This window comes from Alligator sinensis, unplaced genomic scaffold, assembly GCF_000455745.1.
Source record: "Alligator sinensis unplaced genomic scaffold, ASM45574v1 scaffold1273_1, whole genome shotgun sequence".
NCBI lineage: Eukaryota > Metazoa > Chordata > Crocodylia > Alligatoridae > Alligator > Alligator sinensis.
Genome location: NW_005842653.1, coordinates 84492 through 97095, shown reverse-complemented (window position 1 = coordinate 97095; position 12604 = coordinate 84492). Strand labels below are relative to the sequence as shown.

Here is a 12604-nt window from a genome sequence, read left to right as displayed (position 1 = left end):
CCCCCTGCTTCTTCATGGGCAATTTGCTAGTCCATTAAGTAAAGGCAGAGTTATAATTGAGAGGCTGGAATGCAAGACAACTGAATGAAAAGCCTTCACCTCCAGCAAAAGCCAAAAGATAGGAAGGTTAGCATAATCCTGAAGGGAAACTTTACCATATTTACCAGCAGTACTGATCTGGAAACTTGTCTGCAACCGAGTTTTCACATAGGCTAGGGACAGACATTACACACAAACTGGTTTAAGTGTTCAGAAACTGGTTTTAAGCTGTAACAGAACAGATGTTCAGTGCACATAAACCAGTCTGAAAATGCCTGAAACTGGTTTGCAATAAACCTGGTTGAATGTAGTATCAGACTTAACTGATTTGGGTCAAACGGTTTATGCAATGTCTGTCCCAGACCCCTTGCTGGTTTAAGTTAAATCAGAGTCCTCCAGCATTCCAGATGCTTTGCAACCCTTGGCAGGGCTCTGCTCTCTATTCCAGCCTGGCAGCACTGGCCTCACCTCTTTGCTCCCTGGCTGCAGCTCTGACAGAGACTGCAGGTACATTGTGGTCTGCCTGGCTTCCTCCTGCTCCCGCCGTCCCCCTCACCACTCCCTGTTCAAGCAGGAGTTCCTCCCTTCCCCTCTGGCTTACACAGACACCTCTCAGCATTAGCTAGCATACCACATGCTGGCTATGGTACGTGCCGTGGGAGGCAGGACAAAGGCAGACAGAACAGTGTCTGCTTAGGCCTTTTTTAAGCTAATCAACAGGTAGCTGGTAATGTCCCTTCATTTCTTGCTTGGAAAAAGTTGTTTAATAAGAGGTTGAACTAATGAGAGAGGCTTTGTTTTTGTCTGATGGGCTGATAACTCCCTGTGTAACTCCCTGCTGTGTAACTAAGTGCTCAATAGACAGTGGCAGGGAACCCCTCCCTAATCAGAGCATCCTGCTGGGACCTGGCCATGCCCTCCTCAGCTCAGCATTGTGGAAGGGAAGGGACAGCTGTTGTAGCACCCCCATTGTCCCCACCTTCAGCTTTTAGCCTGAGCCACTGCAGGAATGTGTCTGCATTTTTAGAATGAAAAGGGAATGTCTATCCACCTCAAAATTGGCTCAAGCTTTGCAGGTTAGACTAACCTTCAAAGATTGAATCAATTCTGGCTCAGGCTTTTTGAATGTCTGTCCCTAGCCATGCAGATCTACCAAAACAAAAAGAACAACATAAGTAAAGTTCATCTTACAGCATTCAGAGCCACACATACCAGATCTAGTTACTTGCTTTTGTGCCAATGAAAGAAGAGCGCCCTAATTATCTCAGTGTATTTGAAGTTTAAATATAGACTTTTCTTTTTTTAGAAAATATAGACTTTTCTCTTACAGAAACGTGAATGCTCTGGTGCTTGGATTATGGAAATTATTGCAAGTAACACATTCTGCTGCAAGTACAATTTAGTTTGTGATCTGTTCTATCTGTTTTTGGGAAGATGTATTTTAGTATCTTGTTTTATTATGGTTTTAGATGGAGCTTTCAAATAGATCAACAACACCTACTGAAAAAGAGAGTTGGAGCGTGCGGTTGCCACCGATTGTCTTTCCTACAGCAATCACAGCTGATGTCTCACCAACACACAATAAGCTACTGAAACACCGAAGATTCAAGGAACAGCAAAAGATGCTTCATCAGATAGTGTGAGTTACATTCAGTTCAATAAATAAGTGGTATTCAAGCTTGAAATTAAAACATCAGTTTACTCTGATATAGCTGAGAGGTTTTAAGGGTTTCTGTCTAGCATTCTGCATTGCTACCCAGTGCAATACTCACTATAGTATTTAAGCATCATCCATACAAAATTGTATAGCAAAGATGGTGAAATTTCTTGATCTTTTTTTTTTTTTTTTTACAGGGTCATAACTCTGCTGGCGTAGGCTTGGGAATAAAGGAAGTGTTTAGATTTAAGTAGCACTTATGGTGTATGTTGGCTGCAAAGGACCAACTCTCAGGATCATCATAAATTCTAGTTTATTGGTCAGGATGTGACGTTACCAATATAATCATAAATGCAAACTTTGAGGTATGGGGGATACTGGTCACCTTAACACATATACACACACACACTTGCACTCACTCATTCAAACCCATGTCATTTAAGCCCATGGGGCGTGTCCAGATGAGCGCGCACGTGCCTCTTGCCCCACCTCAAACCCTTTTGAGATGGGGCAAGAGGCACGTGTGGGAACAAAAAAAATGTTCCCTGCGCTGCAGGTTTGCAGCACGGGGAGAAAATTAGACCCCTGGATATCTAGGGGTCTAAAAAAACCGAAACAAAAAAAAGTGGGGCAGGGCACAGTCCCGGACTGTGCCCTGAGGCAATCAAAGGCTGCATCCTCCAGGGAGATGCTCTGGCTGCCAGAGCATCTCCATGGCTGGCCCCTCACCCTGGTGCTGAAACTTGCGGCCGGCCAGGCCATGTGTTCAGCATCAGGGCTCCGGTGATGGTGAGTAAGGGGTCAGGGGGGCTGGAGGAGGGGGGAGGGGACCATGGGGGGGGGGATCCCCGCCAGCCACACCCATTCCCCCAGCCTCCCCGATCCCTGCCCTGCCCGGCCCTTCCTCGCCAGCCTCCCAATCCCTGCCCACCAGGGTCCTACCGCCCTCAGGGCTCCTCTGCTGCCCAACCAGGCTGGGCCCAGGGCAGCAGGAGCAACCCCAGGATTGGCAGGTGCAGTGCATGGTCCCTGTGCACTGCATCAGGTCCTGCTGCCCTGGGTCTGGCCCAGCCCCACCGGGCAGCAGAGGGGCCCTGGGGGTGGCAGGACCCGGCTGGGCCCGGCACGTGGTCCCTGCATGCCACGCCAGGTCCTGCCACAAAGGGCCCAGCCTGGCCGGACGGTAGAGGGGCCCCAAGGGCGGCAGGTCCTGCCAGCAAGGGCCCGGCCCGGCAGCAGAGAGGTCCCCGGACCTGGTTGAGCCCAGCATGCGGTCCCCATGTGCCGCATTGGGTCCTGCCAGCAAGGGCCTGGCCCAGCCAGGCGGCAGATGGTCCCCAGGGCCAGCAGGACCTGGCTGGGCCCAGTGCACGGTCTCCGCATGCCGTGCTGGATCTTGCTGCCATGACTCAGAGCACCCCACTCCTGCTGCTGCTGCTGCTAAAGGTAAGTTATGGGCCCTGGGCGGGGGGACTGGGGCCCTCCAGGGTGCCTAGGACCCTTGGTGGGGAGGCTGGGCCCTCCAGGGAGAGCTGGGACCCTAGGCAGGGAGACTGTGGCCCTCCAGAGGGAGCTGCGACCCTGGGCGGGGAGGCTGGGGCCTTCTGGTGGCATTCCATGTGTTGTGTAGGGGGGCTGCACCCTGTGGGGGCCAGGGGACCCACCCCTCCTGAGCAGCCTCCCTACAAGGTCTCCCACACCCACAGTCCCCCCAATTGTGTTAAATGTGGAAAAACATGGATTTTGGGGTATTATTAAAAATGGATTTGGGATGGTGCTGCAGCAGTCCAGCTGGCACAAGGCATAGTGTCCCCAGATACCAAGTGGCTAAGTACCAGAAGTTCCAGAGAGCGCGTAGCCCTGAGCTGCTTGCCAGGGCAGCTTTTTGTATGGATGGGGCCAGGACAGGGCAGTTTTTTATACTGCTGGGGACAGCAGAGGTTCTGGCCCCGGGCTGTAGCTCCCCCTGGCTGCAGATCCGGAAGCAGCCAGGCAGGGTTATTTTGCCTCAAGTGGCACAATTTGCTCCACAACAAAGTGCATGTCCGAGCACATGCACTGAGGCAAAAAGCCCCCGCTCAGATTTGCACCGCTTCTGTTTGAGCTGCTGCAAGCGCACGTGCTTGCATGTGTGGACGTGCCCATGTAGTATACTGTATAATGTAGCGATTGTGACAGCACTGGTGTCAGTATATCTACTTATCCAAGGCCCTGGAGTCTGCTATCAATTCTAAGCTTCCTTCAAGGCAATGTCTTCTCCAGAAGGGGGTCACCTGCTTGTCCTTCTGTCTCATTAAGTCAGGTGCTGGATGGGAGGGCACCACTGAGGGTCATGCTTCACTGACTTTTATCCCTTTTTGGCAGACTTGTGTGATCCCCCAGCATCATCTTGGCTGCCCAGTCTGGAGGTCACTGTCCCATTTGGGTCTCGAGTAGTGCATGACAGCTGTCAGTCACAGGGGTTTCTGCCTGCCAGTACGTGCAGTTTTGGGAGTCCACCCTTGACTTGATTGACTCAATGGCTGTATTTCCATGGGTTTCAGGAATAGGGTGGGTGCTCAGTTCCGGGAACCAGCTCCTTGGCTTGATTAGCCTAAAATGGCTTGTAGAGTAGAGTTTTGTAATGGTAAGTTCCTCTGGCTAGGCTATTGTCATTTAACAGCCAGAGGTTCTTGCTTTGTCATTTAATTACCTACTGATCATCATACATACTCGCATTCACTCAAGGGACCAGCCCAGTATAGCAGATTTTAGCACTTTACAATAACAATTTCAATGCAGTTTTTAACAATTTCACAATTTTAACAATTTCAATGCAGTTTTTAACAATGGTGTAACTTCATTCTACAGGGAGTACATTCCTTAAGGGTTTACAAGTATTAACTGTTAAATACAAAATGCCATAGTAGAGATGAGCCAGGTGAAATATAAAAATGAACTGTGAGAAATATATAAAAATGCAGTGCGAGGTACTGAGAATCAAAAGCTACTGGAGGACAGTAAATGAGTTAGGTTAGCACCAGGATATATTTACAGTCTTTGAAGTAGATATTTTAGTTTTTTTGGGTTTTTTAGTGACACTTAGCTCAGTCAATATGTAGATGTAGTTTGTAGGATTCTCTTACAGAAAGCCTTTTCAGCTTTCTGGCTTGCTCTGAGCCTTGCCACACCCTTGCAATGAGTGTGCTAGGTCTCTGACAATACTTAGAAAGAAAAACAAATGCACAAAAGGAGGAGTGGGGGAGGGGGAGGAAAGAAGGGGCTGCTTATTACATGGAAAGACTTTTTTCTGCCTTTCCCATGGATGGGCCAAGTCTAGATTCAGCTAATCTTTGGAAAAAAATATTCCATAGTCAGAGAACAGTTTGTCCCCAGCTCTCACCTGGTGGATCTTTGACCTGGTAATTTGCATTGTTCTAGGGGAGCTGTTCTGATGGTTTAGAAATCAAAGCACATTAATATTGTATATAGAAGTATGTTGTATCTGTGCATAATTGTAGTGCAGACCTCTTCATTTTAAGAGCTGTGCTGCATACTTCTAGGTCCATAGTATGAACCATTTTTCTTTTTACCTTGTATTTATGAAATTCTGGTATTACCCCTTCTGTTTTCCTGGGCAACTTTTCAATTCCTGAAAGGATAAATTAAAGCCTAGCTTTTATAGTTTTGGAGAATCCTTGCATTTGTTCAGAGCCCACCTAATTTTTGCTAATTGGTGTGAGGTCAGATTGTAAAAGGGGTTTATCACAAAAAAGAACTGAATTAGCGGTGAGCAAGAGAGAGAGAGGTAATGGTATTTTTAATAGCAATTGTAAATTTAAGTTCTTTAAAGGCATGTAGACAGACACTACAAACAGAATAAGAGACATTTGTTGCCCTTCATATCTTACAGTCCATGGTAATGCAGACTTTAAAAATTAATTACCATCTTTTTTAGTTCTTAATATTAGAAACCAAATCCTGATCCTCCAGTAATATTTCAAATGAGTACAGTGAGGCCATTTAGAATGCATGAAAAGCTGTCTGTGTCACATTGCTAATATGTTATAAAATAAAAGAACTTTCTGATAGGCTGAGACACCTCTCTTGGAATATTATTTTAAGCTATTTGAGTACTAAATAAGCTTTTTTTAAAGTAAGGTAAGTTATAGTCCTTGATATATTTAATAGACTAAGTAATTTGCAATTATGTTACAAAATATTTTTATAACACTGTATCAATGCTGTCACTGGAGAATAGTGCCTAAATGTTGGTGCACGATATGCAAACAGTGTGAATAGATTCAAAATTCTATTAATTTCATTCTTGCTAGATAGAAATTTCATACCAAGACAGAGAACCTTTGATTTGGTTAAAGGGACCCTATCAACTTGAAATCTAGCTTTAGCTTTAAAGAACAAGATAAAAACAATTTAATATATCACATCTCTCCCTAAGCCCCTCTGCTAGTTTTTTTTTCCTAATTAGTTTCTTCCTTTGTGAAATGATTTTGTTCTTCTTCATTCATTAGAGAAGAAATGGTCAAAAGCTGTCACTTACATAAAAATGAAACTAAAAAAATAGAAAATAATTAGATTTTCCCTTAATCTCTGTTAGTTTTAAATCATTTAGGGATTCATGTATAAAAATAATAGGTAAATTATTTTCAGATAAATTATGATTTTTAAATGGTTCATGTTACATTATGTGGATTTTATAGTATTCTGCATGTGCTTGGAAATTTTGGTGGGTAAAGCTTGTATATGTCAAATTAAATATTTTAAAATAAAAAATATTGGGTATAAGGCACCTGAAATATCATGTTCCCACTGTGCCAGGTTCACCTCTATAGGTATAGCAGGTACAGTTTTTATTCTTCTGACTGGATAAATTAAATGAAGGAAGAATTCACTTCTTGGAAAGAAAAACAACTGTATTGGTGCCTCTATCTGTCAGAGGGTTTTCTAGTGGAGTCAATAGGAGCACATGTCCTGATGCACCTCCCTTTGACTGCCTCTGAGCCTTTTGAAGGATTAGGAATTGTGATTATGTATCCGCATTATTAGTGACGGCCTTAGTGCCACCTGTGGGCCTGTAGCCTGAATTGTGCTGAGAGATAAGTCTGGAGCAGTCTAGGTACATTTTATTTGCCAGTATACATGATATGTATGTTAATTAGAATGGGTGAGATGTTTTGATGTGTAAGATGAACAGGATAAATCAGTACCAGTCATGAAGAGTCTTCTATTGGACATTTAGCTATTTAAGTTATGTAACTTTTTTCAATTTATGCATGGAGAAAAGGAGAACCTTTTCTTGATGTAGCTGCTGCTAATCACATTTGAAAAATATAATTATAGACATAGATTAATTCAGGATCCATTGAACATTATTTATAGTAGTGAGTCTGGTCTTTAACTTGCCACATTTCCCTTTAAATAATATTTCAATTATGACTGAGACCTGGGTACCTCACTGTAGAGGAAGAGAGAAAGTAATTGGGAAAATCTCACTCTGTAGGGTTGAAATATTTAGTTTGTACACCTGAAAGAGAAATTTGCAGCTTTATAAAATAACTGCATTTTTATAATATACTTCAGAATGGATCGAGCTTTAAAAGACTATCAAGCAACCACGGAAGAACTATATCAGAGAGTTCCTACACCTCCAGAGCCAGAATTGCCTTCCACTGTGAGTTTTGAATTCCTTTCAAGTGTATTCTCACTTTGATTATGTAACATCTTCAATTCCTTTAATTGTGCATCCTCGGTTTCAGGCTTGCAAATGTAGATAATTAGAGCCCTATCTTATTTAACTCTGTCCAGTTGAGCTGTCTCATTTAAGTCAATATATTTATGCATATATATTTTCAGGATACAGCTTTTACACAATAATATTTGCAAAGTTTAAAAATAAAGAATTAAATTTCTGATTTGACTTTTGTTCTTACAGTCTTAATTTAACATATTACCTGTTTTTTGTTGTCTTTCTCTTTTCACAGATGAATAGTGAACAAAAAAAGCGAAGAGTGAGTTAAATCGTTTGGTGTTTTACTTTTCTTAAGACAACTACTGTATGATTTTTATGCAGAAATAATACAGAAATTATGTATATGAGAAATTAGTAGCTAATAAATTAGTTCAACTTTTAGCGTGTACCTTGTGGGAGAGGTGGATCAAGAAGTGAAACGGGAGTTATCATTTCCATGTCTAGTAGAAGGAAAGTACTGCATGTCATATCTTTTGTATAAGACCTGATCCAAATTACACTTAAATTAATGGCAGGATTCCTATTATTGGTTTTTGGACTGAAGCTATGAATCACATTCTAGCCTCTTGGAGGGGTGCAGGAGGAAAGGTTTAGGAATCAGGGAGGGTTGTGCATCTGATTTTAAGAAGAAAACTGTGTGTGTGTACAGAAGTGCAAATCCAGGAAATGATGCGCCTTGTCTCTGGAATAAAATTTATCTCGATGAGTCATTCTGCCCTAATGTCCAAATTGATGTCCCAATATATGCCCTAATTAGCTAAACGGAGAGGGTCATACCCACTTCATCAAAGTGTTTGTATCTTTTCCTGTTAGGTAGGCTAATTTAAAATGTTTAAGATTTTAAGGAAGTTTTAAATGTTTAAGAATTTTAAAGTCAGCCCTTTCTCTGGGTTTTAATAAACCTGTTACCCAGAAGAAGTATCCCCCACTAGGATTCTGCAACTTTAATATTAGCTTTAGAAGAGTTTGCCAGTTTGATCATCGGTCATAATAATCTGCTCCATAAGTGTTAGCAGAAATTGAGGGGGGTAAAAAGAACACAGTACATGAATAGTGTCATACACCATCTCTGAATAAGAAGAGGCGTGAAAATGGTTTTGTGTTCCTTAGAATAGCCTTCTTTATATTACTTTAAAAGATTGATAATACTGTGGCACTACAGATGGAATATAGGAGTGACATACAAAAGGAGTTTGTTATTCAGTATAATGTCAACATTCAAGAACAAATTATTAGATTGATAATAATATTGTCCTTTCAGATCAACTATCTCTTTATGAAGGAGTGTGTGGCCAGTAACCCAGTAGTTCCTATTCAACAGCAGTGGCTTATGTCCATGCTCAAATGGGTTCCTGAGTCCCTCAGAGAAGGCAAGGACAGAAAGTTACTGGTTGAAGAGCTTTTTGGTGAGGTAACAAGGGATTTTGAAATGAGCATGAAGAGATGTGTAGGTAAATGCTACAAATTACATAATCTTAATATTTGAAGTATGATTGTATAAATGTTATCTTCTATTCAAAATTCTCTTGCCTAAAAAGATAATTTTCCTGGGTCATAGTTTCAGTCATATTACATGATCTTTGGGATAGGTTGGGGGGATGCTACAGCGAATTCTGGAGTGGCTGTAGCCCCCCTCCATAGCCCTGCTTCTGTAGGCTCCTATGATGAGGGAGGGGGTGGGGCTGGAGCTAAGCCTGGAGCAGGTAAGGTGCTGACCAGCTGGGGCAGAGGATAGGACAGAGCCATAAGTAGCTTGTCCAGGGGGGTGCGGGAGTTGGCAGCTCCTGCTGCTGCATACGCCTCGCGGGGTATGGGGGGCGCTTGCCGCCAGATCTGTGCATGGGGTGGGGCGGGCTGGGGCTGCTCCGGCCTGTTTCCGGGAAGGCCTGGGCTGCGCTTGGGGCAAGTGGTGGCGGCACTGGGAGGGGGCTACGGGAGTGGCTGCAGCCACTTCAGAATTCACCATAGCACCCCCAACCTGCCTCCCAGTGCCAGCCAGCTCAGCGCTGCCCCGGCCCCAGCCCACAGTGACCCGCAGCCCTCCATACCCCACAAGCAGAGATGGGGCATGCACCCCCCCAAGCCCTCCCAGGGTGCATGCATCTATGGGAGCCGCCACTGCCCATGACCCCTGGACAAGCCTCTCATGGTTCTGTTTCATGCTGTGCCCTGGCTGGGCAGCACCTGCTCCAGCCCCAGTCCCAGCCTCACTGTGGGGGCCGACGGGAGTGGGGCTACAGGGGGAGGGGCTGCAGCCACTCCAGGATTTTCTGTAGCTCCTCCCAACCCCTCTCCCAGTGCCGCTGTCCACCCCAAGCACAGCTTAGCCCAGCCCTCCACTGGGAAGAGCCCAGCATGGCTCTGGCCCCATCTCGCCCCACCCCGTGCACAAATCCAGGGGCACATGTCCCCCATGCTTTCCTGGGGTGTGTGTAGTGGTGGGAGCCGTCACCCCCCACCCTGCGTGGCTCAGTCCCATGTCTCGCCCCTGCCCCAGCCCTACTCCCTTCCCCCACAACAAACTTACCAGACAGACCCAACTGCTCTCTATGTGGCCAGGTTGCACTCCTGGTCACCTGCATGCTGCGCTGAGGCTGCACACGTACATGCGGAGTTCTGCATACCCACTATGACCCTTTTAAGTACTCCTAGGAGCACACGTACCCCCAGTTGACCACCAATGGTATAGTCTCATTATTTCTTACCTCTTTCCCAGGGATATTAGCTTTTATTACTAGCAACTGCTTTAATCTTTCCCCTTATGTGTGAGAATACTCCTAATAAGAATCAGCAAAAATACTTTACTATTCTACAAATCTCTCATAAAACTCTCTTCTGTTATGCTATCTATAAAGTCATTTATCATAATTAGGCAGCTATTACACTGTCACTGCTCATTATACCAATGCTAATTGTTTCACTGTTACCTTTCTCTCTGCTCTCTGTTGCCTGCTATAATATACTTAGTTTGTAAGCTTTCTGGGACAGAAACTGTCTTTTTGGTAGGTGTATACTGGTGGGGGCAATTATTTTGGGTGGAGGTCTGCTTAACGAGGTTTGGTGAGCTTTTGAGGGCCACATGGGGAGCCCCGCCTCCTGGTCGCCATCTTGGGACTAGAAGTCCTGCCCTCTACCCCCTGCCCTTTGCCACTGGAAGTCTCTCCCCTTGCCCCCTGGAAATGCTCTATTTGGGGGGAGGGGTTGCCATCTTAGAACCAGAAAAAAACAAAATCATACACTAGAAGTCACTACTATAACATATTTTAATTTTACTACAAAAAGTATTTTTGTTATGATTTGTGTTTGCATACTGTATGTAGAGGTGATTGCATAATAACTAAAAAGCAAATTCTTAGGGATCAGATTTCAAATATGTGTTCCCAAAGATCACTGGTGAGGCAGTTTAAAAAATTTAAGTCACTGCTTGGGCTGAAAACTAATATCAAATAAAATGGCTAATTCCCCATTTGTTTCTCCTTTATCCAAAACCAGAAAATGAATAAAACTCATACTTAAGTAATCAAACATTTAAATACATTTATTAAAAGCATATTAATAGCAAGGATACTATGAACGTTGGCAACTTTTTCCTTAAAAATATCACCCAACATATTTTTCAGTATTAGCCACTTGTTAAACACCTACCTTAAACATTTTTCAGTTTTCAGAATATGTTAGTATGAAAAAATTAATATTAGTAAAATATTTAGGTGGAAGAATATAATTTTAAAATTCTATTAAAAAAATGTATATAAAATGTTAGACACATGCCTATGAGAAAAATAGTTAAGTCCCAGTTTTGAGTTCCTCAAATCATAATTTGAAAAAGAAAAGGGAAAAAGGTATTTGTCAGCTAGAACATATCTGTGTACTACAATGGGTCTTTATAATATATGATTAATTAACAGAAGCAAGTAGAAGAAAATGATTCTTAAAATATTTCTATTGTTATGGGACCAAGATCAGGGATCAGATTCATTCATAGGAGGCACTGTATAAACCAGAGGCAGGCAAAATAGAGCCTGCAGGCCAGATCCGGCCCTCCAGGCATGTCTTTCTGGCCTGCGGCGCCCACCAAGTAATTGTACCCTGCCCAGCCCTTCCACCCCCAACGGTGGAAATGAGGTGCCCATGTATACGCACCCCCTGTCAACATACCCTATTGTGCCTTGCCCCCACCCTTGTGGGTGGGAGGGCCAGGCCCAGCCAATGCACAGCTTCCAGGCTGGGCTGCTGCCACTGCTGCAGCTGCAGTTGGACCTGCTCAGCTTCCCCAGAATCCTGCTTGCTCTGGGCAGCAGGTAGGGGAGCAGTGGGGGCGGGAGCAGTGATGGGGGCTATAGGGGAGCTGCAGCTGGGTAGGAGCACAGAGCGTGCAGCTGGCGTTGGCAGCAGTGCTTAGTTTGCACCCAAGGGGTTGGCGGCAGTGTGGAGCTCAGGTCAGCAAGGTGTGGGTGTGAGGGAGTTTTGGGGAGGAGGTGTGGGGACACCCCTTCCCACAGTTCTCCATGGTGCACAGCCCTGGTAGGCAGTGGTGGCAACAGCAGCAGGATGGGGCGCTCAGGACACTTGTGCACAGTGCAGGGGCTGGTGCCCAGTGGTGCCCAGTTTTGGCCAGTGCTGCACATTGTGGCGAGGGGCACAGCCCCTGCTGGGCCGCTTCCCCATGGAGTCCCAGGACCTGAGGCAGGGGGCAGGGAAGACAGCTAGCTCCAACATGTGGGGCTTTCATAGATTCATAGATGCTGGGGTCAGAAGGGACCTCAGTAGATCATCGAGTCTGACCCCCTGCCCTGGGCAGGAAAGGGTGCTGGGGTCAGATGACCCCAGCCAGATGCCTATCCAGCCTTCTCTTAAAGACCTCCAAGGCCTTCTCTTAACAAACCCCAAGATAGGGGAGAGCACCAACTCCCTTGCAAGTCCATTCCAAATTCTGGCCACCCTTACTTTCTTCCCATGGTGTGTGAGTGCAGGGGACTGAGCATGTGTGGTAGGGAGTGCCACTGATAAAGGTGTCCTAGCAGGGGCTGTGCCTCTCACCACAATGTGCAGTGCTGGCCACAGCTATGCGCCACTGGGCACAAGTGCCTACACCAGGTACATGCACCACGAGCATCCCCACCTGCTGCTGTTGCTGCTGGCCATGGGAGGAATGCATG

The 12604-nt window shown here is 45.1% G+C and overlaps 1 protein-coding gene across 1 annotated transcript in view; it reads left to right on the top strand.

Moving 5' to 3' along the window:
* The first annotated feature begins 43 nt into the window (after nucleotides 1-43).
* LOC112551907 (dynein heavy chain 12, axonemal-like) overlaps nucleotides 44-12604 on the top strand; it is a 24379-nt gene continuing 11818 nt past the window's right edge. The window contains exons 1-5 of the mRNA XM_025215586.1: nucleotides 44-126; nucleotides 1509-1678; nucleotides 7277-7367; nucleotides 7678-7704; nucleotides 8707-8896. Coding sequence (XP_025071371.1) covers nucleotides 85-126; nucleotides 1509-1678; nucleotides 7277-7367; nucleotides 7678-7704; nucleotides 8707-8896 — 520 coding nt within the window. The 5' untranslated portion in view covers nucleotides 44-84. The remainder of the gene's footprint in view (nucleotides 127-1508; nucleotides 1679-7276; nucleotides 7368-7677; nucleotides 7705-8706; nucleotides 8897-12604) is intronic.